General features: G+C 49.7%; 1 protein-coding gene across 2 annotated transcripts in view; it reads left to right on the forward strand.

The window, feature by feature from the left end:
- Positions 1 to 21,979, forward strand: part of MPRIP (myosin phosphatase Rho interacting protein) — a 122,976-nt gene that overhangs the window by 95,783 nt on the left and 5,214 nt on the right. The window contains exons 14-21 of one of the 2 annotated variants that reach the window (XM_056866326.1): positions 4,898 to 5,492; positions 6,260 to 6,376; positions 9,906 to 13,706; positions 15,466 to 15,613; positions 17,006 to 17,123; positions 18,436 to 18,595; positions 19,931 to 20,050; positions 20,802 to 20,888. In XM_056866326.1, coding sequence (XP_056722304.1) covers positions 4,898 to 5,492; positions 6,260 to 6,376; positions 9,906 to 13,706; positions 15,466 to 15,613; positions 17,006 to 17,123; positions 18,436 to 18,595; positions 19,931 to 20,050; positions 20,802 to 20,888 — 5,146 coding nt within the window. The remainder of the gene's footprint in view (positions 1 to 4,897; positions 5,493 to 6,259; positions 6,377 to 9,905; positions 13,707 to 15,465; positions 15,614 to 17,005; positions 17,124 to 18,435; positions 18,596 to 19,930; positions 20,051 to 20,801; positions 20,889 to 21,979) is intronic. The other variant, XM_056866325.1, reaches the window with a different exon arrangement.

Raw genomic sequence — 21,979 nt, forward strand, 5'->3', positions numbered from 1 at the left:
AGCCCAAATGAAAATTGTCAGGGCTGAAAAGGTAGCCGTAAGCAGAGTGAACATATTTGCTCTTTGATCAGCATACATCTTACAGGAAAACAGAAAACAGGTAATAGATTCAACAAACTGCACTCTGCGGTGGCGTCAGGAACCGTGAGATAGGATAAACATTACACGAAATAAATATATCACTCCCCAGATAAAACTGAGAAGAGGATACTGTGTTACCTGCTTTCAAATAGATCAGTCAATTGCGTGAGAGACGTGGCATCTTTTCTCTTTATAGCATCAAGGAAAAATATGGGCATTTTCACGCAGCCCAAATAATGCACTTTCAATCCACTTTCAGTGCACCTAAACGATCATTCGCAAGTGGATTTTGCCAGTTTACACGGTAAAATCCACCTTCAAAGTGAATTGAAAGTGCATTATTTGGGCTGTGTGAAAGTGCCCTATTTCATTTCCCCTTTTTAAGGTGTGAAGTGGTTGATGGAGAGCCAGTGGTTGTTAAATCTAGGAAAAAGAATATTTCTTGCGGGAGATGGGCAATGAAGGCACAAAACCCAGATTTCTGTGGCGCTTCTGTGCATACATGGTGTTCCTCCCCACCAAATCAGGAAAGTCATGTCAATCCACAGTAACATTTGAAGCCCCTCTTCAGGAAAGGGTCTTGTTCGTTACCTTTCTGACCCTTTTGTGCCTTTACCTGGCAACTGCTTCCAGAGGCAGCCCTGGTGTTTTGAGAGGAGGGGTTCTAAAAAGCAGCCTGTGAAAAACAGGGGGTTCTTTGCTCTCCCCCCCCCCCAAAGCCTTTTCTCTGTGCTTCCGGATCCTCCGCCTTTTCTCTCCTCACTCCTCCATCTGTTTAATTTTCCATGCATTCCCAGGAAAAGCTTCTCTTTGAAACTATCCGTGCTGAAGCCCAGGTTGGAAAACTGTGTTCTCTCCTGTATTAACGTTTTGTGGTTTGTATACCTTGTGATTCACTGCATGCCCCCCCTCTTTTTCTGCACTTCGGACGGGTCAGAAAGTCCTGCTTTTCTGCTTTAAAAAAAAAACAGCTGGAAGGACGGGGGACGAAAAGGAACGACGGTACTTGATTTTTCGGTGCTGTCTTCCTCCCTCGCCTTAGGGATGCTTCCCATGTCCGTGCGAGCGATGTGGTGCTTTTCAGATGTGACGTGCGAGCAGCTATCTCTGCGAAAGGGACAGGGGATGCTTAGCTGGGTAGTGTTTATGGCACCATCTATATGTTTGTTTTGGAGAGTTGTGAATTGCTTCTCCGGGGCCGGGGCCAGTTCTCGCAGCAGAATGTTCCCACGTCGGAAACTTGCCCCATAAAAGCCGCTCCTGGTTTATTGAGAGGTGCGTTGTGTGGAGGGGAAGGTTCAAGCAAGATTTTGCGGCTGTGGGGTGAAATCAATCATGCCGAATAATGGCACATCTTGCTGTTTTAACAGCATTTCTTGCTGTTTAAGTGACCGTCAGTGTAATGCAAGGGCAGTACAGAAGGGTGGAAGCGCGCCTGTCTGGATTGCGTTGATTGTGCACATGGAGGTGCTGAGGACGCTTTTGGGCCAGAAGAACCAAACTGAGACCCTAACTGGATAGCGGTAATCCATATTAAAAACATATTTTTCTTTCCGCCGCTCCTCTGTTTCTCTGGGAACACAGGGGCAGGGGAAACACATTGTCTTTGCGGATTCTCTCTCCCCGCTTCCCACCCCGACAGGGTCCTCCTGGCAGAGCATTGGACTAGCTTTTCTGTGTACTCGTTTGCAAAAGGCCGTCCAGCTGCTCCCAGGTGATGAAATGCTCATTTCTGTCGGGTTCTGTTCCCTGGCTTCAGACTGGACGGTTCCCATTCCCTGTGTCCGCCCCGAACTGGGTTCTCGCTTTCTTGTTTGTTTTCGGTCCAGTCTGCGAACCTGCATGCTAAAAGCCGGCATGTGTCCTCTTCTGTTTCGAGGCTTTGTCTGACAGTTCCTTTCGAGGCGCTCTTTAGATGTCCGAGAAACTTTTTTTCCTTTGCCTGCCCGCTGCCTCTGTGTTCCGCACTTGCTTGCTGTCCCGGTGTCAGCCTTGGCCCTTTGGAGTGCTGCTGCTTCCTTGGGGGGGTTGGCGGTGGCTTGCGTTCGGCCTGGTGCCGATGCCTGTCCTGTAGAAGTAGCATCCAAGTGCAGTGTCTCCCGATGCGGGGCTGACGTGTTGGTTGATTGCAAACCTGGAAGGGGGGGGCCTTTCACACAGGACAGGTTCCCACATGTGCATGTAGGAAATGTGTTCACCGTCCAAAGGCGCACGATGAGATTGTGACAGAAACCCTCAAACCTTACTAGGTCAAGAGCGCCACCTAGAGCGTCTGGGATCTTGGACTTCTGGGAGTTTACAGTAGAACAATCCGTTCATTTCCATTCCACGTTGGACCATCCTGACGGAGATAGAATAAAAGAATCAGAGTTGGAAGGGGGACCCCCAGGGTCATCTAGTTCAACCCCCTGCACAATGCAGGAATTTCACAACCACCTTCCCACTCTCTTCCCCAGTTACCCCTGCTCTATGCCCCGGCTAAGGCAAAAAACGTCCATAACAGATCTGGGAGTGGTGAATACCAGGGTTGCTATGCAGAGGCAAGCAATGGCAAACCACCTCCAAACGTCTGTTGCCTTGAAAACCCTGTAAGGGGTTGCCGTAAGGTGGCTGTGACTTAGTATCATAGAATCAAAGAGTTGGAAGGGGGTATGGCCCCCTTCCATATAGCCCAACCCCCTGCTTAATGCAGGATCAATCTACAGCATCCCTCAAATCCTAGAGTTGGAAGGGACCACCAGGGTCATCTAGTCCAACCCCCTGCACAATGCAGGAAATTCACAACTACCTTCCCCCCCCCACACACACACACAGTGATCCAAAAGTTAATCAGGTTTGGGCCAAACCACCTAATTGTCATGGAAGTTCAGAGCCCTTACCAGATGCTTGTTGGGGGTGGAACTGTTTTTATACAGTTTTTGATTAGTAACAGCGGCCTCGGTCGTCAGAGACGGAGCTTTGAGTGGCATTGTCTACATCAACTCATCTCTCTTAGGTCCTATTCCATGGACTGTAAATATCCGGACCATTGGGACATTCCCTTATCGTCTGTTTCCAGTCTTTAGCAGAAACTGGGACCACAGGAAGTTGGGTAGGGGCAAAAGACAGCTCCCCAAGCCAGGAGGAGAAGGCGGCCTTCCCGCAAATGCATGTCAGAGATGTGCGCACGATCAAAAGACGCAAAACTACATTTTCCTTGCAGAGGATTTAAAGATGCTACGAGCATGATTGCTTCAACGCCAGCACAGCGGTGCATGATTTCACCGTGTGTGTAGACACACACACACACACGCCTTTTCCCGTTATGTAGCGAAGGTTCTGAATGGCTTTGGACAAGGACATTCCCGCACTGTGCCATTGCTTTTCAGCCACTGGATCGCCACAGTGGTTAATGGTTGTGGCGCCTCCAAGACTATGTGGGGTTTTAACTTGGCAGCCCCCTTCTTTTTTGTGAGGGGAAGGGACCCTGTATTTCCAACACAGGGAAATAAATCAGAGACGTTTCCTGGAGAATCTTTGCAACGGAAACCTTTTGAGACATCGGCCGCAAATCTCGAGTCTTCTTCGTTCCGAAACCTCAACAGCCAGCCGGTGCCCGACGGCAGCCGGTTCCTCTGACTTCCGCAAAAGGAAGCAGCGCAGTTGGGAAAAAACTAGACAGGCCAAGAGGGGGAAAGGTGCAGGCCGAGTGAAAAGAAGACAGAAGGATAAGTCCACCTTTGGGGCTTGGTTCTGGCATAATGTTTTTTTCTGCAGCGAAGATAACCTCCTTACAGTGGGGTGGGGGGCATTCTGAAATAAAAGCAGGGATTCACATATTTTATGGAAGGAAAATTATTATTATTATTAATTAGATTTGTATCCTGCCCTCTATCCCGGCCAAGGCTGGGCTCAGAGCAGGTAACAATATAATGTATTATAACATAATTTAAAAAATCAATATATACAATTAATTACAAGCAACAATCTGAGATTAAATAAATGTTCTGTCAGGACCAGCCCTCAACCTGGATGGTTTTTTTTTGGGGGGGGGGGAGACTTTGCCTAGGTAGTTTTTACCAGCAGAAAAGCCAAAAACCTTTCAAAGACTGGTTGAGCAAACTGCTAAGATCAATCTCTCGCTTACCAATAAGAAGTCAGTTCGGGAAAACTGTTCAGCAGGACAGGTTTGAGATGACTTCTGAACCGTGTTCATTTGTTTCTTTTTTCCCCATCGGCAGTGTTTCTCGCCTGTCTCTCGCTATGGTGACTAGCGGTAAAATAATGACTTTGAAAAGGATGAATGATAAAATTTTGCAGTAACAATCACTAAAATCAGCGGTGTGACAATTTTAAGCATAGCAGGCAGGTTGTAGATAGATGGTTGAAATATCCAAAATGGGTAAAAACGTTTATTTAAAAGTCTGAACAAAAATAAATGGGTTTCACTTGGTGCATCAAAGCCAGTAAGGTCACTGCCGCCTAAGCGTCAAGATTTCTACAACCAGGGAGCTACCACTGAGAAAGCCTGCCCTGAGTTGGCATCGCCCAACTCGTACGACTGAGGGGTAATGTTTGTCGAAGTTATGATGAGGGTCCTAGTTGGTGGGCGGGGCAGTTTTGAGAAGGGGGTCCCAGTAGCATCAAATAGGAACACTTGTGGAAGCACAGGTGAGCACAATAAGACGCATCTGTCGTTTCCTCGGCTCTTTCCCCCACTGTCTTGCTGGCAAGATGCCTTCACAGGGCAAAACGGAGAGAGAATTAGTAGACCACAAGTAAGGCTCCCAACTAACATTCTTCTCCTCTCCTGTCTTCTTCGCTCCCACCTTTCTAGCTCCTTGCCAGAAGAGAAAAGCAAAACCAGCACGTCGTTTGAGGCCTGCCCCAAGCCGAGCGAGAAGCAGGACTCCGAGCCGGCAGAGATCGACCCCGAGCACAAGCGCAGCCGCGCCCGGGAGCGCAGGCGGGAGGGCCGCTCCAAGACCTTCGACTGGGCTGAGTTCCGCCCCATCCAGCAGGCCCTGGCGCAAGAGCGGGGCGGCGGAGGGGAGCAGCCCAAAGGCGGGGGGCCTGTCCCTTTCCCCACGGAGCCCAGCCCCTCTGATGCAGACCCCGGGGAGCTGGAAAGAGAGCGGGCGCGGCGGCGGGAGGAGCGGCGGAAGCGTTTCGAGAGCCTGGACCAGCCCGACGGGGGGTACCCGGGGGACTTCTCCAGGATGGAGGTGGACCGAGTCCCCGGCCTGCCCGTCACTGCCGAGGCCAAGCCGCAGAACGTCCACGTGGAGATTGAGCAGCGGTGGCACCAGGTGGAGACCACCCCTCTGCGTGAGGAGAAGCAAGTGCCCATCGCCCCGTTGCAGCTGGCGCATCCCGAGGACGGGGGTGAGGCGCTCCACAAGCAGCAGCTCACCGTGCTTCTGGAGAAGGAGGTAAGGCAGAGGAGAAAGGAACGGATGGGGCTGCCGTCGAATTGGGAACTGTGAGTGGTGTGGGGTTTCTCTAGGGCAGGGCCCCTGGACCTTTTTGAGCCTGTGGACGCCTTTGGAATTCTGACCCACAGAATGGCTGCCGCAGGAGGCGCAGCCAGCCCCAAAATAGCTGCGGCAGTTTACTTCACTCACACAGTGAAAGATACTTGTGCTGTGGTGGCAGCTGCTGCCATAGTCATGTTTTAAAAAATATGCACAGCCAATTAAAAGACTTGGTGGATAAAACCAGCATGGTGTAGTGGTTAAGAGCAATGGATTCTAATCTGGAGAACCAGGTTCGATTCCTGACTCTTCCATGTGAGCGGCGGACTCTAATCTGCTGAACTGGGTTTGATTCCCCACTCCTTCACAGGAAGCCTGTTGGGTGACCTCGGGCCAGACTCTGAACTCTCTCTGAATTCTCCCTGAACTTTCAGCCCCACCTACCTCACAGGGTGTCTGTTTTGGGGATGGGAAGGGACGGAAGTTGTAAGCCACTTTGAGACTCCTTAAAGGTAGAGAAAAAGCAAGGTATAAAAACCAACTCTTCTTCTTCTACTATTTCTAAAAATACTAAGTGGGCACCAGGAAAGGTGTCGGTGGGCGTCATGGCGCCCGCAGACACCACGTTGGTAATTCCTGCTCTGTGGTTATCTTTTTATAATTTATATTAAAAAAAATTAATCTTCCTCCCTCCCTCTCACCTCACCTTTGTCTTGGCTCGGCAGCTGGAGCAGAGCCAAAAGGCGGCTTCGGAACTCCTGGAGCAGAACCGGATCCTGCAAGACCAGCTGAAAGTGGCGCTGGGCAGGGAGCAGAGCGCCCGGGAAGGCTACGTCTTGCAGGTAGGAGGCGAGCGGAGTCTGGGAAGGCTTCTTCAGTCCGGGGTGCTTGCGAAGATGCCCGAAATGGAACGTGCAGACCAGGGGTGGGGGAAGAGAGAAGGGCAATTTTTGTTTTTATTCTCTTCTCGTGCATCCTGCGGTGGACCAAGATGACTCAGCAAACTGGCGATGGGACCCCCGCTCCCTTCCAGGCATGAAAATGGAGGTCCCTCTGGGATCGGGCTTTCTTACGAATCCCTGGCTTTGGATAGGCGAGCCAGGCGGGAATCGGCTGAAGGCGGCTTTTCTGTTGGGTCCCTTGCTCAAGAAAGACATGCGGGCACACGGCGGTTTCTTGAGGGGTGGTGGAGACCAATTTTTTGGGAGTTATGTCTCTCTGCCTGATCGTTGGGTCTCTCCAACTCAGTGGCGGGAGGTGCCTTGTAATGCATATTGGTAGCCACGGTGGGGAAGGCAAAGATGGACTTTCCCGTGCCTTCTGCATCCCTAGAGGAAAGTGGATCCTGTGTCAGGTCCTCCTGGAGAATTCCCCCTCCCCTGAGTTCCTAGAGAAGAACTTTTTCTTCAAGCTCCTTTTCAGTTAAAGAGGTTTCCGATTCTGGAGGAGATGTTGCAGAGACCTCCTTCTGGCCTTCCTCTGCTTCCAAAATTCTGCAGATCTCGGAATAAGAGTCTTGATGAAAAGGAGGGGTTTTGTTTATTTGTTTATTATAATAAAACTGTTATTAGCTGCCTTTGTTCCTTACAGAACTTAAGGCTGCTCACAACATACATGAAATACAGAAAAATACAAAAAACCAAAATGTTAAAAACAACAGTTTAGGACTTGGGGGTAAATGAATCAAGCACAGTCTTAAATAAAAACCATCTTCAGCCGCGTCCTAAAGATCAACAGTGCCACTTCTCTGGTGCGGTTGTTCCAGAATCGTGGGGCTGCCACCGAAAAGGCCCCACTCTCATGTACCCACCAAAGGAGAATCTTTGATTGGTGGGACAGTCAGGAGGGCCTGTGCCCGCGTTCTTCATTCCCGGGTAGCAATGTATGGGAGGAGATAGTCCTTCAGATAGGCTGGCCCCCAGCCACATAGGGCTTCAGAGGTCAAAACCAAAACCTTAAATTGGGCTCAGGATTGGATCAGGGTTGTTTGATTCTGCCAGCAGAAGGAAGCCTGCCCGTTTGTAAATTCCCAGATTCGTCTGTCTGATAAAACTATACCTCCGGCTTCTCGTTCTCTAGTCATTTTGGAACCTTCAGATTCGGCCGGCAGTGGAAGGGTGGGTGGCCTCAAAACTGAGGGGAGGGGTCATGACGCACATCCTTTGCAGATTCGTAAGGTATTTCCCCCGGCAAGCAGTCACTGACCTCAACTGCTTTGTAGGTTCCACACCTCAGAATCATGGAACGGATCCCAGCACTCTGAACGCGTCAGGAAGTTTTCCAGAGTTTAGCCTGGCCTGAGCTTGTACGTTGGCCAAAGCTCCTTTGACCGGGGAAAACCGAAAAAACTTACAAATATGCTGCAAAGGAAGAAACCAAAGCGCACCAGGCCAGGGGTCCCCAACCTTTTTGAGCCTGCGGGTATCTTTGACACCGCATGGGTTGGCGGAGCTGCAAAAGGGCTGCCGCAGCTTGCCACCAGTCATGCAGAGAAAACCCTTGTGCGGTGGTGGGCCTGACCTGGTCCCTGTCCACTTGCTGAAAACACTTGGTGCCTGTGAGCGCCACGCTGGGGACATCTCCCCTGGGGTGTGAAAACCAGAAGCTTCGGTTGTCTCTCACTTGTTTTTAAAGCCACTTCATTGTTGCCATAAGGGGAGAGCAAATGACCCCCCTCCGGGTAGCAAACCCTTCCAGTTGCTTAAGAACATTTCTGTCAGGCCTCTGCAAAACAATGGCATTGGGGGGATGCTTCTTAATTGCTAGCCTCCCTCTCTCTCTCCCCCCCCCCCCAGTTCATCATTGGGAACATTACCAGACTCTGACCGGCAGCCTGAGCTTCTGCACATTTCTAGGCTGGGCTCAGTCGCCCTCATGTTGACCTTGGAGCCCTTTTCCGTTTCCTGTGCTGCTCCCGCATCCGGGCTCGGGTGCGAGCAGAGCTTCTCAAGCACGTTGGACACTAACCGAAGTTCAGCATGAGAATTTTCCTCCTTCCTTTTTTCCTTCTTCCAAGGACGCCGAAGATGTGTCTTCTGGTTCTTTTTTGGGAGCACGGGTGTCTGTTTATGCTGGAGGGGTGGGAGTTGTGATACTAATAACTCTTGGGTGTGGATAATTTTTTGCATGTTTTGGGGGGTTTTTTGGTGTGGAAGCATGTAACCTAACGTTAACTGAGTGTCACATCTTTGGGGTGTCGCTGCCTGAAAACGCGGCGTTGCAAGGCAGGCCAAACTATTCGCCTTAATGCTACTGCTCCTTTCGCTTTCCGTTTGTGTTCTCCAAGACACGTGGTTTCTGTCCTGACTGTTGCATGATTCTCTTTGAGTTTTTTGTTTTCCCCTCTGTGCATGCAAAACACTGCTTTGGTTTTGAGTCTTCCTTTCCAAGAATTTCTCGTTCTGACTCTTACATTCTCATCATACCCTCCCCCCCTTTTCTCCTCTCCCCTTTCTTTAAAAACATGACCCAGAAAGCAGACAGATCTATATCGTCCACAAAGTGTAAACGTGACTTGCAGGTTTTTTTTTGAAAAATACGAGCAAAGGGAATTATAAAGTTTAGTTCCAAATAGCGGCAGAGAGGAGAATCTTAGATCACCGCACAATGTGGACAAGGTAGTAACGGTGCTTCTTCCGCGTCTCGGTCTTCTATTTGGAGAGGTGCGTTTTTTGTGTGGCAGAGACCTCAGCTCAGATGTGTAGACGCCTGCCCACAGCCCAGCTTCACTTCACTTAGACTTTGCAGCCTGCCCTATCCTGAAGGCTGGAGGTGGGTAACAATAATGAAAAATACACTCCCAGCAGAACAAAGGTCTGCTTGAATGAATTCACTGACTTCCCCCTCCACCCTCTCCCAGCTAGTTCTGAGCTGCCCCCCCCAGTCAACCCAAAGAGGTAAGGGCTTCCAGCAATTCCAGAAAGTGTTTATTTTTTTAAGTACACCCCTGAAACATCCTTTTCTCTCGCCCTCCCCTCCATAATTTTCATTTCTTTTCCAGCCTTCTTCTACTTGTCCTTTTTATTCTTGACATTTTCTTTTCCATCGTGTTTGGTTTTTTTGTTTTGTTTTTTTCAGTTTGTCTTCTCTTAAGACTCTTTTACGTTACAGCTGTTTCGGTGTTTTATTGTTCATGTTGTCTGTTTAAACCGGAAAGGAGTTTTATTCGTATTCTCTGAAAATGATTATTTTTATCAAAAACAAACGAAATTTTTATTAAAACACCCTGCCACCAACAAAATTGGAGCAGACGAGTACTGGTCAAACCAATCGGAGGAGACTTGCCCTGTGTCCCAACATGACCACAGGTGTGACACTCAGAACCGGGAGCCGAGAGTGCTACTAATCTCCTCTTTAATCGGTTTTTTTAAGACTGAGGCGCCCGCGGCCCCATCGGGGGCCTGGCAGAGGCTCCACAAAGTCAACCGAGACCTCCAGAGTGAGCTGGAAGCCCAGTGCCAGCGCCAGGAGCTGATCAATCAGCAGATCCAAGCCCTGAAGCGTAGCTATGGGGAGGCCAAGGACGTGATCCGGCACCACGAGGCGGAGATCCAGAGCCTGCAGGCCCGGCTGGGCAATGCGGCTGCCGAGCTGTCCATCAAAGAGCAGATGCTGGCCAAGCTGAAGAGTGACCTGAAAGCCGAGAAGGAGAAAGCCCAGGAGCAGATGGAGGAATGGCAGCACAGCGAGATGGCGCTGAGCTCCCAGCTGAAGGCCAGCGAGCAGAAGCTCAAGAGGGCGGAAGCCCTCCTCCTGGAGAAAACCCAGGAGCTGCGGGATCTGGAAACTCAACAGGCCCTGCAAAGGGACTACCAGAAAGAAGTCCAGCGACTCCAGGAGAGGATCGCGGACGTGAGCCGGCAGCTCAGTGCCAGCGAGCAGTCCCGGATGCTGATGGAAGAAAAGCTGCAGCGGAACTACGAAGCGTTGCTGGAGAGCTGCGAACGGGAGAAGCAGGTCTTGATCCAGAGCCTGAAGGAAGTGGAGGACCGAGCCAGCGAGTACGAGAACCAGCTCCAGAACAGCGAGCAGCAGATGGAGATCCTGCAGAAGGAGAAGCTGACGGCCAAATTTGAGGGCAGCGAGATTGTCCATCAGCTGGAGGAGCAGCTGGAGATGAAGGAAGACAGCATTCAGAAGCTGGCTGAGCACATCAAGAACCTGGAGGAGGAACGGGATCAGATCAAATGCAGGTTCCAGGAGCTGATGAACCAGGTGGCCGAGTCCGACCACGAGGTTGCCAAGCTGCAAGTGAAACTGCAGTCTGAGGAGACCAACTACAGCACACTGGAGCGTTCCTACGAGGAGGTGTCGGGCCAGTTTCAGAACTTGCAGAAGGTCCTGGAGGAGAAGGAGGAAGAGTTGAGAGCCATACAGGAGGTCCACTTAAAAACTGTCCAAAAGGATCGGGATTTGGGCGAATGTTCACTGGGAATGGAAGGAAGTCAACAGGCCAAACAAGAGGCCTTGAAAACGCTGGCCGACGAAAGTTCAGGGCACTGCGCTGGCCAAGAAACAGTCAATTCCTGCACTGCAGCTGAGGTTGACGCCGATCAAGTTGCACAACATCTGCAGGTTCCGGAAGGAATTCCCATTTTGGAATCTTTGCCCGCTGAGGACGACAATCCCAGTCAGAGACAGATTGGTGAACAGGCAGCCGTGAAAGCAGAAGATCACAGGTCTCCGTTGAAGCCTCTGCACCTTCCAGAGAGGGAGACTTGTCAGAAGGATCTGGCCAAACTCGACACGGAAATCCCAGGAGCCAAACGGCAGAGGATCCGTTTCTCCAGCATCCAGTGCCAAAAATACATCCACGCAGACGGCTCAGAGAAAATGTGGGCCAGCAGCACGTCGTCGGACACCAGCCAGGACCGCTCGCTTTCCGAAGACAGCATGTCGTCAGAACCAGCTCCTTGTTACCCGGCCTCGGGCGACTCAGAGACTTACCTGTCTATCATCCATTCTCTGGAAACCAAACTTTACATCACGGAGGAGAAGCTGAAAGACGTGACGATGAAACTGGAGAGCCAGCAAGGTCATAATCAAGACACCCTCCTCACGCTTCACCACCAGTGGGCCAGCACAGAAGCCCAGCTGAGGGAGCAGCTTCAGGACAGTTTGACGCAAGTCAGCCTGTTGGTCTCGCAGCTGGAAAGTGAGAGGCAAGGGAAACTCAAGCTGATGGCCCAGCACGCCAGTGAGCTGGGGGGATTCCAGGGGAGGAACAGCAAAGCCATGATGTGCTTGAAACAGTGTGGAGAGCAGCTAAGGACTCTGCCCAGATCTGACCAGGAACGAGGGGGAGAGATGTTCTTGGACACCTTATCCAGCATGGAGGCGACATTATCTAATGCAATCCAGGCCTTACAGGGGACACTGTCTTTACCTGATTTCCAGCCAAGAGGAAGTCCCCCACCCCAAGAAGGCAGTTTGCTGGAAAACGATACTCCCGTCCTCCGGCAACAGCGAGTGGACTTGTCCGAACGAGACCAACTATGGTTGCTTTCCAAGAGGGTGGCATTTGAAGCTTGCCTGATAAACCGGATAGCAGAGTCTCTGAGGGACTCCACTTCTGAGATAGCCCTGGCCCTTCGGGAGATTCACGGGACTGTGAATGCCGTCCTCTTAGAGCCTTCCAACATTTCCCAAACGGCGGTCGCTTTGGCCAACATCTTATCGAAAAAGCTAGTGTTGGAGGATGAATTTTGGGGCCAGGTTGAGGAGTTGAGAAAGCACCTAGGCGAGAAGGAAAAAGAAGAAGAAAAGATGGAAGAGGAAAGTGCGGGCTCCCCTCAAGTCCTCACTCATGCTGTTGCGGACAGTGCACTCGTTCAAGCCGAGCTCGGATTCGTCGCCCAGAAAATGCGGGAGTCTTTCCATCAGAGGCTGAAGGCCATCGAAGAGGATCTCCACAACACCAAAACAGCCCTTCAGCAGCACAAGTGCATGTTGGAGGAAATCATTAAAGCCTATAGGACACCTCAGTTTGACGGAGTTATGGACCAGATTTCCAAAGCCCTTGAAATCCAAGAGGGCACTTCTGAAAGCATCCGGGCGTCTTGGGAAGGGAACGTTTGGAAGCCAAGTACAGAAGACCACAGCTTGCAAGGTCTTAGCGGCCAGGCTTTGGCAGCTGTTCAGGAGGAACTTTCTCAGCAACTGAAAGATAGAGCAAAAGTCTTGGAAGAAATAGCTGCTGCTTTGCTATCTCTGTCACCCGAGGAGGCCCTGAAAGATTGCCAGAAGCTCCTAAAGGTGTCTTGTACTCCTCCCTATCTGTCTTGTATGGGGGATCTTGAGTGCTACTCTTCCCTGCTCGTCCAGGATGCCATTATCCAGGCCCAGGTATGTTACGGGGCCTACAGAGCTAGGCTGGAATACGAAAAGGAGGTGCGGCTGAACAAAGAGTCGCTGCAGAACATGGACGCTCTGTGCCAGGAGCGCATTAGGGCTGTGGCCGTCCTCCGGGAGGAGTACGAAGATTTGCTGCGTAAGCAGCAGAACGAATATTCCAAGATGATCGCCGTCCTTGAAAAGGAGAACGTGGACCTGAAAGCAAAAGTGGCCCAGCTGGAGAACCAGCGGAAGCTCCTGGAAGAAGAAGAACTCCAGCAAAGCAGGAAGATGTTGGAGTTGCAGGGCAGGTACGAAGAAGAGATCCGGACCGTGGTCGAGCAGTTGAACAGGACGGAGGACACCCTGAAAGCTGAGCGGACCAAGGGGCTCCACCAGCTGGACGCCATCGTGCGGGACAAGCAGAACTTGGAGCGGTACCACCTGGAGCAAATCCAGACCTTGGAGGACAAGTTTCAGGTCAAGATGAAAGAGCTGCAAATCATTCATAACGAAGAGATGCAGACGCTGCAGGATCACTACAGCAGGAATCTGCAGGGCTTGCAGGAATCTCTGGATGAGTACCGGAATCAGCACCCAGAAGTGTTGCCTGGAGACACGCCTGAAGCTGGCCCACTGGAAGCACATGCCGAGGGCAAGCTTGAGGGCGGGCCACAGGGCTCCGACGGTGAGCTCAGCTCTATGCACGGGTTGCGCGAGCGCATACAAGAGTTGGAAGCCCAGATGGACGTCATGAGAGACGAGCTGGAGCACAAGCACCTGGAAGGGAGCACGTCGACCCTGCGGGAGAAATACCAGAAAGACTTTGAGAACCTTAAGGTCTCCACTGCATTTTTTCCCCTTCACCAAATCATGCATGTGTGTATGTAAATCCCGCTCATCGTAGAGTAGCTGTGAACTTTTTGTTTAGGGCAAGAGAGCTCGGTAGGACGAGAGGACAGAGCCAAGCTTTAGGATTTGTTTTGCGTTTCCCTGCGCGTAGGCCTTCTAAGTAAAAAAACTTCCAGGCCCTTCTGAACAGATTACGCTGTCTTCTGAATCAGGCCTTTGGTCTGTCAAGGTCAGGGAGCCTCAAAGGTTGAGCTAGAAACTCTAAAATCTATAATCAATCATTCAATCAAGTTCATTTCGATACAATATCAGCTCTGAATAAAAATCAAAGTTACGTTAAAATAATAAAAGTTGACGATTCTAGGAGGGATGATTTGAAGAAGAGGAGGAAAGATCTTCGATGGGGAAAGGTTTTTAGTCAGCCGTTTACGAATCCCACTAGACCAGAGGCATAATTTGGCAAAATCTATAACAAAATATATTTATTATATGGGGTACACAGTAAGTTTGTTAAAAGCATAGGGCTTAAAAAGCAGGCGACATATAAAACCATCAGTATAGACTATTACAAAGATATCAACAAAGTTGATGATGCACTCATTATAAATGACCAATACAGGATCATACGCATTTCGGCCTATTAGGCCTTCCTCAATGGTCATAAATGCAAAACGTGATTATTAAAGACACATCCAGAAATACACCTTATATTTTTATCTGTAAATAGAAAACCTTCTATCATGCGTGGCCTGATGTCAGTTACTAACACAAGCCATGGGTCTTGCAACACGGAAACTTGCTCACACAAATATCTGGTATAAAATTACCAGTGTTTCCAGATGGGGGTAACATGAACGCACATGAAGCTGCCTTATACTGAATCAGACCCTCGGTCCATCAAAGTCAGTGTTATCAGCGCACAGTGTGGTTACTACTTTAGCTTTAATATCTGCATATTTCTACTGGTTATAGAGCTGACATTAATAAAGGCCTTGAATTATACGTATAACTTTATGTGGTTAAAAGGACCAAGGCATTAGGTGATATGAAAGATCTCTCCTTGAGACTCTGGAGAGCTGCTGCCAGACTGAGTAGACAATACTCAGGACGTTTGGGAAGCCGTTAATTCACAAGGCCGTCATGAGTCGGAAGCGACTTGACGGCATGTAGTACACCCACAGTTTCTTGCAAGCTAAGATGTGTATTGGTCATGGTTGAAAGGGGTGTTGTCGTTGGGTATAATTTCCAAAGAACTGCTCTCTGCCGTTCAGGAACTCACGTCTTCTCTGATTGTGAAATGTTCTCCCTGGCTGATCCACGGGGGTGCTTTGCATATTTATGATATTCCTGTCCCATGTCTCATGGCACCGAGCAGTTTACGACAGATATTCTACCGCAAACATTTGTGTACCCAAATTGCTCACTTTCTTATGTACCAGTGCTGGGGACCCCGCTCTGAAGACATAAAATTTCCAGTCCTTCCGGCATTCCCACTTAAGTGAGTCCTCAGATATCTTTGTGGTCAGTTATTGTTCCATCAGCCGTAGACCGAAGAGGCATGTTAGTTCTCCAGCTAGGGGAGCATTAACCCTCTCTCGCATGCTTGGCTCATGAGTTCTGTCCTTGTCTGTCTGCCCATCTGTCCGTTCATCCGTCAGTTCACACAGTCTCTGGATGCGCTTAAGTTGGGCCCCCGAAATGCACAATTCTTGACTGAATAGTGTTTCCTTCTCCCCCCCTCCTCCAGGCGACTTGTGAGCGAGGGTTTGCGGCCATGGAAGAAACGCACCAGAAGAAGATCGAGGACCTGCAGAGGCAACACCAGCGGGAACTGGAGAAGCTACGGGAGGAGAAAGAGAGGTTGCTGGCGGAGGAGACGGCTGCGACCATCTCAGGTAGGACAAAAAGTGTGCGTGGGTGGGGAGGGGAGATTCAGGGGCCTATCCCAAAGGTGTTGACTGGATCTACAGGCACGAGATTTAACTCCAGTACCACCTTAAAGACCAACAAGGTTTCTGGGGTATAAGCTTTTGATAGTCGAAGCTCCCTTCGTCAGATGCATTGTGAGCTAGCCTGGTGTAGTGGTTAAGGTGTCGGACCTGGAAAACTCAGGTTCGAATCCCCGCTTGCGCCATGGGAGCTTTCTGGGTGACCTTGGGCCAATCACACACTCTCAGCCTCGACTCCAACTAGTATTTGGATGGGAGACCTCCAAGGAATACCAGGGGTGTGACGCAGAGGCAGGCAATGGCAAACCACCTACCACCTATATGATGCTACTTTCCCCCCATAAATCATTTAACTACATACTTCCATAACTGCTTAATAAATCTTTGATTATTATTTTATAACCAATTACCATACATGTAGTCTAATTACACATTGCTAATTCCTGCTTCCGGTAAGCTACCTATGTAATTTACCCTTTGTTATTATTACAAGCTCTATCAATAGCTATTCTCCACATTCAAATTAATCCACTGCATAATATCAGAACTACAGTTGAGCATAGGCGTAATAGTTTCCATTTCTTCTGGAATTCCCCCTCGGGTGTTACTTTTTGACTGTAGAATGGTTCTCAACTTTTTTTGCTCCATTCCCTCCTTTCACCATAGTTCAGAATATAATCACCCCCTTCCCAAGATAGTCTAACATAATCTACAGGAATAGTGGTCTCAATTCCCCCCCCTCCCCCGGGGGGAATTCCCCCCTTGTTGAGAACCCATGCTGTAGATCAACACTGCTACCCACCTGGATGTGAGGGCGATCTGGCTACAACATCTGTCACCCCATTGATCACCAGGGTTGATCTGGCTGGCTAGGCGGGTGTCCCCTACCTCCCTCACCGCTCCATGTGCATCCCTCCCGAAGCTGCGCGCTCGGTGGAAGAGGACGACCATCCCAGATAGGAGTGTACCGTTCTTCGGTCAAGGGTATACGATAGCTGCGCTCCTCTGCTAGAACCTCCAAACAAGAACAAGGTCCATTTGTAGGAGAACGTAGGGTAGTCAAGCTACCCACCTGACTCAATCTTCATGGCTCTATAGCAGGGGTACCGAACTCAGTTGTTACGAGGGGCGGATGTGACATAAATGTCACTTGGTCGGGCTGGGCCATGCCTCGCCAGCCCAGATCGAGAGGGGGGGCGCTGGCTTGTGGGCCGGATAAGAGCTCTCAGGGTGCCGGATCCAGCCCACAGGCCTTATGTTTGGTACCCCTGCTCTATAGGGTTTCAGTGGTGATTAGGTTCATTTTTTAAAAAGAGTATTTTCCTTAATTCCTTCCAGCCATAGAGGCCATGAAGAATGCTCACCGGGAAGAGCTGGAGCGGGAACTGGAGAAGACCCAGAGGTCTCAGATTAGCAGCAACAACTCTGACGTTGAGGCTCTGCGGAGGCAATACTTGTAGGTGTATCTCTGCACTTTCTTGACAGGTTGCAATAGCATCGTCTGTTAATACTGTTTGCTTTTGGCTGGTGGGGAAAGGAGGAAATAGGTCTTGGATAATGAGGGGTGGGTATAGTTGGAGCATCCTGAAGAATTATATTGTGGGATTTTTATTCTTTTTTGCGTTGCTTGTAAGGAGGTGTTTATTGGTGGCACTAATTGGCCATCCTGTGAGAGCTACTATTTTTTAATCTATTTCTTCACGTGCACTCTTAAGAGAACTGGTGTGGTGTAGCAGTTTGAGTGTCAGACTAGGATCTGGGAGACCCCCCCCCCCCAGTTTAAATCTTCTGCTCTGGAAGTTCACCAGGTGACCTTCAGCCAGTCACCGACACACTGCCTGGCCTACCAGTGTGAGAGCCAGTGTGGTGTAATGGTTAAGAGCTGTGGTTTGGAGCGGTGGAGTCTGATCTGAAGAACCGGGTTTGATTCCCCGCTCCTCCACTTGAGCGGCAGACGCTAATCTGGTGAACTGGGTTGGCTTCCCCACTCCTACACACGAAGCCAGCTGGGTGACCTTGGGCTAATCACAGCTCTCTTAGAGCTCTCTCAGCCCCACCTCCCTCACAGGGTGTCTGTTGTGGGGAGGGGAAAGGAAGGTGATTGTAAGCCGGTTTGATTCTTCCTTAAGTGGTAGAGAAAGTCAACATATAAGAACCAACTCTCTTCTTCTACCTTGCAGGGTTGTTGTGAGGAGAAAAGGGAGGAGAGGAAAAGGGTGTAAGCTGCTTTGGAAGCCCCCCACGGGGAGAAAAAGCAGGGCACAAATGAAGCAAATAAATAAATACGCATTTCACTTAAGGAGCTGTAACGTTGCCCTGGCCAATTCCAGTCCTGGAAGGTCATTTTTTATTTTTGTTTTGCTGTGCATCCATGTTCAACCTGAAACAAAATAATCTTCTGGTTGCTAAGCTCTGCTTGTTTCACTGAAATGGCACAAGCAGATGTAATTTTCGTGATGCCCGTGGTTTTAATAGCAAAGAAGGCACCAAATGGCACATTATGTTCACTGAAGAGCGCATGGTCTGTGCATTGTTCCCCCGAGCTTGAAACCACTGGAATAAATCTGGCAAAAGGCTTGTTTTAAGAGATTGCTCCTTTCATGGGAGGAGGGGGAAGCATGGTGGGGGGGAGATTGATGCAGCAGCTCATGTGTTCCCAGAGCCAGGGAGGAACCTCCTTGGCAAAGTTTGAGCAAGCCATGCCATGTTCTACAAAGGTCCATTTAAACGCGTGGCCGGCGCTGCCTGATGAGATTTTCTGCCGGCAGGGAGGAGCTGCAGTCTGTCCAGCGGGAGCTCGAGGTCCTGTCGGAGCAGTACTCGCAAAAGTGCCTGGAGAACGCTCACTTGGCCCAGGCCCTGGAGGCGGAGCGGCAGGCCCTCCGCCAGTGCCAGCGCGAAAACCAGGAGCTCAACGCCCACAACCAGGTGAGGGGCCGGAGGCCGACTCTTGGCTGGGTGGGATGTGGGGGGAGAGGCACGTTCAGGTTTTCCCCAGAGTGGCTTTCAGTCGAGGTTTGACTCCAGGGACTTGCACTAAGAAATCTGTCCCATTTGCCTGTTATAGTTTAGTACAAGTGAAGAAGTGGAGCAGTCCTTGTAGACCAGTGTTTTTCAACCGAGGTTCCACGAGAAATCACAAGGGGTTCTGCGAGAAATAGTGATGAATAGGCTAATCCTATGTAAATCAAACCTAAATCATATGTAACCATATGTAGGGGTTCCCTGAGACACGAATATTATTTCAAAGGTTCCGCAAGCATAAAAAGGTTGAGCAACGCTGTTGTAGATTGTCCAGAAGCTACAGTGGGTGCAGAATGCTACGGCCAGATTGTTGCCTGGAGAGGGTCGAAAGGTGCCGTATTGCTCCAGTCTTGTTCCAATGACACTGTTTTTAATTGAATTGTTTTATCATTTTAACTGTGTTTTTAATGGCTCAAATGTTTTACTGTTGGTTTTTGGTGTTCGCCACCTTGTGGTTGAGTGGAATGACGGCATATTGTTTTAAATAGGCGAATACATGTTTTAAATAGATGAATGAGTAAAGCATCACAGGGTTGGATGTTAGATTCGAGTCCAGGAGCACTTAAACCAACCAGGGCCGGAAACCCCACACAAGCTTATTCGCGCCATGCCAACTCGAGGCTGTGATCCTAGGCAAAACCTTCCACGGTCTTCCTAGTTCCATGCCAATTTGGAGAAGTCTCAGACTCCAGAGGAACAGGAAGGGGATCCCCTTTGACGCAGTGAGCTATGACTATGAGGGACTGCTTGGTCATTTCGGCAGTCACTGCCAGCATCTTGAAAGCCGGCGCGCGGAGCCTTTTTGCAGTCTCATTCCGATGGCACGGATGACTTGCCCATCCTTGTCCACAATTCCCATATTTGGTCGCCAGTGACTAGTAGGAAGCTTGTCGTAAATTGAAAGAGGTGGTATTATCTGGGCAACCAAGCTACCGACAAGGTAAATGGTGCCTGAAATCATTTGCAAGTGTGGCAAAAACAGGCAGACTTAAACGTGAAGGTCGGGCAGGGCCATGCTCCGATCACCAGAATGAAACCCCGCACAAGTCACCAGCTTGCAGACAAGGAGGGCCGAGCGATCCGTGACCATTGTGCTGTGGGATCATGTGCCATTTGGAAGTCATTAGAATTCTTAGACATGTCCTAAGGTGTTAATAAGGTGCTGAGATCAGGGGCCGCTCTAGCACTGAGGGGCTCCTTAAGAACTGCACTCATAAGCACCTATGGTGGTTCTCACAGGAGCTGAACAACCGCCTGGCTGCAGAGATCACTCGGTTACGGACGCTGCTGACTGGAGAGGGCGGGCTGGAGACGGCTGGCTCGCCTCTCACTCAGGGCAAGGATGCCTACGAGCTAGAGGTGAGTTGCCTTCTGCTTCGAGGTTAAACAAAACCAGCTGGAGCTTGTGAGCGTGAGTACGATACAGCCCAAGTCGAGTGCTATTTCAGTCTTATTCCATCGTGGAATATGGGCTCCCTGAAGAGGTATGGGGGACCTCTCCTTGAATATTTTCAGGAGGTACTGCAAGGCCTCGTTTGCCAGAGCTTCTGAGGGAGTTTGAATCATAGAAACAGAGTTGGAAAGGACCTTCGCGGTCAACTAGTCCAACCCCCTGCACAATGCAGGAAATTCACAACTACCTCCCCCCACACCCCAGTGACCCCTACTCCGTGCCCAGAAGATGGCCAAAAAAACCCCTCCAGGATCCCTGGCCAATCTGGCCCAGAGGGAAAATGCTTCCTGACCCTAAAGTGGCGATCGGCATTTCCCTGGTCATGTAAGAAAGGGCCACAAGAGCTAAGCACTGATGCAACCCTTCCTGAATTGGCATCTTTTAAGACAGGCATATTTTAAGGGGGCAAAGGGGGGGGGGAGAAAGATTTGGGGTTTGCTATTTTATTTTGGTTTTACCTGAAAATGCCTTTTATCTATTACTGTTAGCCTTCTTGAACCATGAGGAATGGCAGGGTATGCATGCTTTAATGAAGAAATAAATATAAGTAATGGGAGCATTACGTACATACTGGAATCACTTAAGCTTTAAATGGTACCTGTCATCGCCTAAAATGTCTCTCTCTGACTCCCCCCCCCCATGTCGTCCCCCCCTCAGGTTCTGCTGCGAGTCAAAGAATCAGAAATCCAGTACTTGAAGCAAGAGATCAGTTCCCTTAAAGATGAATTGCAAACAGCCTTGAGGGTAATGTATTCATATATTTACAGTCCTTTCTTTGCTCAGACTACAGGCAAATCAATGTAATAGGAGCCACATAAGACATACACTGAGAGCCAGCGTGGCAGACTTTAATCTAGAGAACTGGGAGACTTTAATCTAGAGAACTGGGTTCAATTCCCCACTCCTCCGCATGAAGCCTGCTGGGCGACCTTGGGCCAGTCACAGTTTTCTCCAAACTCTCTCAGCCCATGCGGAGGCAGGCAGTGGCAAACCACCTCTCTTGCCTTGAAAACCCTGCAGGGTGGCCATAAGTCGGCTGTGACTTGCCGGTACTTTCCACCAAGATACACACTAAACAGTGTAATTGGGCTCATCACATATTTACTAAGCAAGGCAATAAAAGTAATTTTTTGTGTGGCAGGCATGCCATTATATCAGGCAACCTACTATTTTTTTTTAAGAACCGTTTTAAAATGTCTTCCTCTGCAACAACTTTGAGCAGGATGAAACAATATGCTCTGGATGCATGTTTCATATGAGAGCTCATTACATTCCTTTGAATTGAGACCAAGGGTGTCAAACATAAGACCCAGGGGCCATATATCATTAATTGGCTTTGCCTGTGTCTTGTATAAAGTTTGTATCTCTGGTACCTGGCATTAAATTTTATGGTACACATGGCCTGGCCCGACAAAGTGACATTTATGTCATATACAGCCCTTGGAACAAATGAATTGGAAACCCCTGATCTAGTCAAAGCCCTCTTCTAAGCTACTGGAGGGTCCTCTTGCTCTGCTGCCCCCGTTGCCAGCCCAGAAAGAGATATTAGTGGCTCTGGCAATCAGATTCTTTGTGGCCCTTAAGAATAGTAATGCACCAGCGCCCTCTTCCTCCTGTGAGAGAATCAGAAGGCATAGCCCACAAAACAAGGCATCGTCTTCCTCCGTGTTTTTTTTTCCTTTGGCCGTTAAGTTGCAGTCAACTTACAGCGACCCCATAGGGTTTTCAAGGCAAGAAGTGATCAGAGGTGGTTGGCCATTGCCTGCCTCTGGGTAGCAACCCTGGACTTCCTTGGTGCAGGTAGAGTATCCCTTATCAAGACATCCCATATCCGG

The sequence above is a fragment of the Euleptes europaea genome, chromosome 21 (genome assembly GCF_029931775.1).
Source record: "Euleptes europaea isolate rEulEur1 chromosome 21, rEulEur1.hap1, whole genome shotgun sequence".
Taxonomy (NCBI): domain Eukaryota; kingdom Metazoa; phylum Chordata; class Lepidosauria; order Squamata; family Sphaerodactylidae; genus Euleptes; species Euleptes europaea.